The sequence below is a fragment of the Salvelinus sp. IW2-2015 genome, unplaced genomic scaffold, assembly GCF_002910315.2.
Source record: "Salvelinus sp. IW2-2015 unplaced genomic scaffold, ASM291031v2 Un_scaffold1774, whole genome shotgun sequence".
Taxonomy (NCBI): domain Eukaryota; kingdom Metazoa; phylum Chordata; class Actinopteri; order Salmoniformes; family Salmonidae; genus Salvelinus; species Salvelinus sp. IW2-2015.
The window spans coordinates 135359-140835 of NW_019943150.1; the positions used below are offsets into that span (position 1 = coordinate 135359).

The window sequence follows — 5477 nt, forward strand, 5'->3', positions numbered from 1 at the left end:
CCGTTCCATTCAACACTACAACGAATGTCAATGTTTGCATCTGTCTTTTTTAATTGGAAAATAATAAACAGATAATAAAAAAATGTAAAAGATTGACTGGACGAGCCTGGTAAATGTAATGCCGGCACTCTACAGTGTAGTGAGGTGTGTGTGTCTTACCTCTGCAGCAGACATGAAGGAGTCGTTRGAGGCGATGCTGATGGAGTCTTTGAGACAGGACACATCATCCAGATCATCTCTACAAAACACACGAGTCTTATCTGAAACAAAACATCAACGTTTATTGGTTGTGTACACAGGTTTAGTATATGTTATAGTGAGTGCAGAAAAATGCTTATGTTACTAGCTCCTAACAAACGCAGTATAATGTCAAACAAATACAATAATCTAGAAATGTCAGAACAAATCCAATAACCAACCCAAATTGTACTGTAACAGTAATCCAAATGCATTCTATATGTATATACCCCAGATTAAATTAAACAAGACCCCCTAGGACTGGCCTGTACGGCAGTAGACCCCCTAGGACTGGCCTGTACGGCAGTAGACCCCCTAGGACTGGCCTGTACGGCAGTAGACCCCCTAGGACTGGACTGTTCGGCAGTAGACCCCCTAGGACTGGCCTGTTAACTTTGGTTATGTAACATGGGTACTGAGGTCCATGAGCAGGGAGTATACGAGGTAATAACTGGCTATATAAACAAGAGTACACTAGTAAGAGAAGATGCCGGCCATTACGAGAGAGCTCCGATGTGGCAGGGGTACAAGGTAATGAGGTAGATATGTAAACATGGGTAAGGGATAAAGTGAGTAGACAGAGATCACGCGCTACGTTAATACCAGAAAACCGTTAAACATGCAGAGAGGTCATTTGTCTATAGCACGCGAATGTGCCTCTTTAAAGTATGGTCAATCGGATATATAATTTCACAGTTTATTACCTTCCACAGTAATTAGAACTAAAGTAGTACACATCGATGCTTGCAAATCATTGACATTATCCGCTATTGTGGTACTAAGGTGTTGAACAGTTAGGAACAGTACGGCGTATAACTTCAGAGGATAAAACCAGATCTCCCTTCAACATAGCCCCCTCCTTCTGCTTGATGGAAGCTTTGTACCACTCTTACAAAACGCTTCTAAAATGGAGGAACACCAAAAGGCGGGTCGATCAAACTGACTAGAAGTTCCTAACCCACATGACACGTGCCTACCACCCCACAAGCACCACAAAGACTCACACATAACATCTGATCGCTCACCTGGGATTTACATGACACCCACACACCTTTTGTACATCTGCTGTATTCTGCTTTAGTTAATCTATGTATAGTCACTTACCACTAGCTTGCAATGGAGAAATTACCTTTGACCTAACTGTACCCCTGCCCAAGCATTGTCACAGTAAGTACATCTGTTTGTAATTAAATATATTTTGTATTATTACGGATCCCGACTAGTTCCTGCCAGGCAGCGGTACTCTTCCCTGGGTTTATTATGGATCACGGACTAGTTCCGTGCCAAGGCAGCAGCTACTCTTTCCAACGCTGGGGGTTATATGATCGACCGACTAGTCCTCGCCAAGGCAGTCAGCTACTCTTTCCTGGAGTCCCGCCGAAAATGAAGGAGTTAGGTGTATTGTTTAATAATAAAATGTCGTAAACAGAATTCACAACACACTGTGAGAGAATTTGCCCGTCAGGCCCCTACTCCACAAACAATAAAATCTATGTGTAGTGTGTGTTAGAGTTATCGGTGTAGCCGAGTGTGGCTTGGTGTTGTGTGTGATGTGTGTGTGTGTGTGTGTGTGCTAAGACTGTAGGACGTGTCTGTGTTGCTATCACGTCCGCCGCTGATTCCATAAGAGTGGTAAGAGTGTACAAAGTTGTCATCAAGCAAAGGAGGGGCTATTTGATGATCTAGTTTTATCTCCTCTGAAGTTAACCCGTTCCATTCACACTAAAAAGCATGTCAATGTTTGGCATCTGTTCTTTTTTAATTGAAATAATAAACAGATAATAAAAAAATTCGTAAGAAGATTGACGTGACGAGCCTGGAAATGTAATGCCGTGGCCTGCTACAGTGTAAGTGATGAAGGTGTGTGTTGTATACCTCTGAGCAGACATGAAGGAGTCGTTGAAGGCGATGGCTGATGGAGTCTTTGAGACAGGACACATCATCCAGATTCATCTTACCAAAAACACGCAGTCCTGTTCTGAAAAAACATCAACGTTTACTGTGGTGTGTAACAGGTTTGGTTATGTATATAGTGAGTGCAGAAAAATGCGTATGGTTACTTAGCTTCCTAAAAAGCGAGTTATATAATGGTCCAAACAAATACAAGTATCTAGAATGTGCAGAACAAATCCCATAAACGCAACCCAAATTGGTCACTGTAACAGTAAATCCAAAGCATTTCTATATGTTATAACCAGAGTCAGATAAGCTAAAAGACACCCCAGATGGCCCGTACGGGCAGTAGACCGTCAGGAGTGCCTGGTACGAACGGTAGACCCCTAAGGATGGCTGTACGGCAAGTAGACCCCTAGACTGGCTGTCGGGCGTAAGCCCTAGGAATTGGCCTGTTCGGACAGTAGACCCCTGACTGCCTGTACGGAGTAGACCACCTAGGAATGCCTGTTACGGCAGTGACCCAGTAGGAAGTGGCCTGAGCGAGGTAGACCCTAGGTATCTGGCCTGTACGGCAGTAGACCCCTAGGAGACTGGGCCTGTACGGTCGAGACCCCTATGAATATGGCCGTGTAACGGCACTAACACCGCCAGAATGGGCCTGCTCAGCAGTAACACCTAGGAATGCCTGTACGCGAGAGTAGCTATTAGTGAGCCATGTCAAAGACACAAGTATTTAATATAACCAGTACAAAACCCATGGCGACATGCCATAGAATTTAGCTTCAGGACAGAATTAAGTATACAAAGCTTTTCGGACAAGTATTCCGAGACCACTTCCTTTTTCCAACGTTAACAGCGCTTATTAAATAAAAAACATGTCCTCAACTACAGGACACAACATACGATACTAGTAATGACAAAGCAAAAACAGGTTATAGGATTTTATTCGCGTAAATTCCAAATTTAATTTAAAACTAAAACCTTTTTATGATAGTATTCAGACGCTTGCTAAGTGAAGACTCGTAATTGAGCTACGAGATGATCACTGTTTCCCTTGACATCTTTGGAAGTGTTTTACAGACATTGATTGGAGTCTCCCTTGGTAAATTCAAAAATTTGATTGGACATGTAAAAACGCTCCCCTCAGAGAGACACAGCTAATGGGAGATCTTCATTTTCACAACATGTTTTTTTTTTTTTTTTTTTTTTTTTTTTTTTTTTTTTTACAAAGTATAGAAATTTGAGTTTGATAAAACTTGGATTTTTTTTTTTTTCGCGGGTAACATATGCAGGATGCTAATCCTCCACAGCAGGCCTTCGCCTCCAAGATCAACTCATTTAACCTACAACCTAATTTGACCAAGATTAAACGCGGAGAGATTTCTTCTGCTTTTCCGAGGTTCTCTTTTTTTTCCCCCTTCCTTTTTTTTTTTCCGCCCGAGCTTCTTTTCATTTCTTTCTTTTTTTTTTCTCCTTTCTTTTTCTCCCCGTAATTGGGCTATACAGAGGGTGCTTCTAGCAAAACAACAACAATGCAGAGAGATGGCCGCTTGGAGGCAGATCTAGTACACGAGCACATTCCAACCTGGGGAAAAAAACTGTGGAGCTATTGCTCGACCAGGACCACCAACGACGGTATTACTGGAAGTCCTAGGTGTCAGGTTTCTGCTTTGAAAAAAGGTAAGACCACCAGCTACCCCAAGCAGTATAACATCAATTAGTCACTAGTGTGAAGTAAAAAGGGTTGGGCCCAACAGGAGTCTTTGAAGTGTCCTCTGAAGCCCCTCCTGCTGTTCAAAGACCATTCACTGGCATTTTCTACAAGAGATCTGCTCCAGAAATAAAAGCTTCGAGTGGTGTGATAAACCTTTTTGTTGCCTGCTGCACTGCTGCTTGGATTCCACCTGGTGATCTGTTCACCGTCTGCCCCTGGCCTGTCTCCCCGTCTGGTACCAGGTACCTCACCACACTCACACACCCTCTCTCCCGAGCTTTCGCTCGCCTCCTGCACACGCGTACTGTTGTGGCGAGTGACTTGAACTTACAATGGCTAGCCCCAAGTCCTTATACAGTTGGAGGTGGGAAGTTTACATACCACCTTAGCCAAATAACATTTAACTCAGTTTCACAACTCCTGACATTTAATCCTAGTAAATTCCCTGTCTTAGGTCAGTTAAGATCAACCACTTTATTTTAAGAATGTGAAATGTAGAATAATAGCAGAGAGAATTATTTATTTTCAGCTTTTTATTTCTTCATATCACATTCCCAGTGGGTCAGAAGTTTAACATACATTCAATTAGTATTTGGTAGATTGCCTTTAAATTGTTTCACTTGTGGAAGGCTACCCGAAACGTTTGACCCAAGCTTCCCACAATAAGTTGGGTGATTTTGGCCCATTCCTCCTGACAGAGCTGGTGTAACTGAGTCAGCAGGTTTGTAGCCTCTTGCTCGCACACCTTTTTCCAGTTCTGCCCACACATTTTCTATAGGATTGAGGTCAGGGCTTTGTGATGGCCCTACCAATACTTGACTTGTGGTCCTTAAGCATTTGGATCAAACTTTGGAAGTATGCTTGGGTTCATTGTCCATTTGGAGGACCCATTTCTGACCAAGCTTTAACTTCCTGACTGATGTCTTGAGATGTTGCTTCAATATATTCCTTATTTTTCTCCCCCTCAATGATGGCATCTATTTTGTGAAGTGCACCAGTCCCTCCTGCAGGCAAAGCACCCCACAACATGATGCTGCCACCCCGTGCTTACGGTGGGATGTTGTTCTTCAGCTGGCAAGCCTCCCCCTTTTCATCCAACATAACGATGGTCATTATGCCCAACAGTTCTATTTATGTTTCATCAGACCAGAGGACATTTCTCCAAAAAGTAAATCTTCTTGATCCCTGGAATTGTGAACACAGTGAATTATATGTGAAATAATCTGTCTGTAAACAAATTGTTGGGAAATGCATTGTCATGCACACAGGAGATGTCCTAACCGACTTGCCAAAACTATAGTTTAAACTTCTTATGGCTACAATCGCCGTTAACGGATGGTAATGACAACAGCTGAAAGTGCAGGGCGCCAAATTCAAACAGAATCCTCATAATTAACATTCCTCACACATACATGTGGTCTTATACCCATTTTAAAAGGTAATCTTGTTGTAATCCCACAAAAGTGTCCGATTTCAAATAGGCTTCTCAAGCGAAAGCACTACAAACGATTAATGTTAGGTCACAGAAACCAAACCAAATAAGCACAGCACATTTTCCAGCGAAAGATAGCAGTCACAAAAACCAGAAGAGAAAATTTAAACCACTAAAACCTTTGATTATCTTCACAGA

The 5477-nt window shown here is 42.5% G+C and overlaps 1 protein-coding gene across 1 annotated transcript in view; it reads right to left on the reverse strand.

Moving 5' to 3' along the window:
* Window positions 1-5477, reverse strand: part of LOC112071930 (mitoguardin 1) — a 47923-nt gene that overhangs the window by 27730 nt on the left and 14716 nt on the right. The window contains 1 exon segment of the mRNA XM_024139344.1: window positions 160-260. Coding sequence (XP_023995112.1) covers window positions 160-260 — 101 coding nt within the window.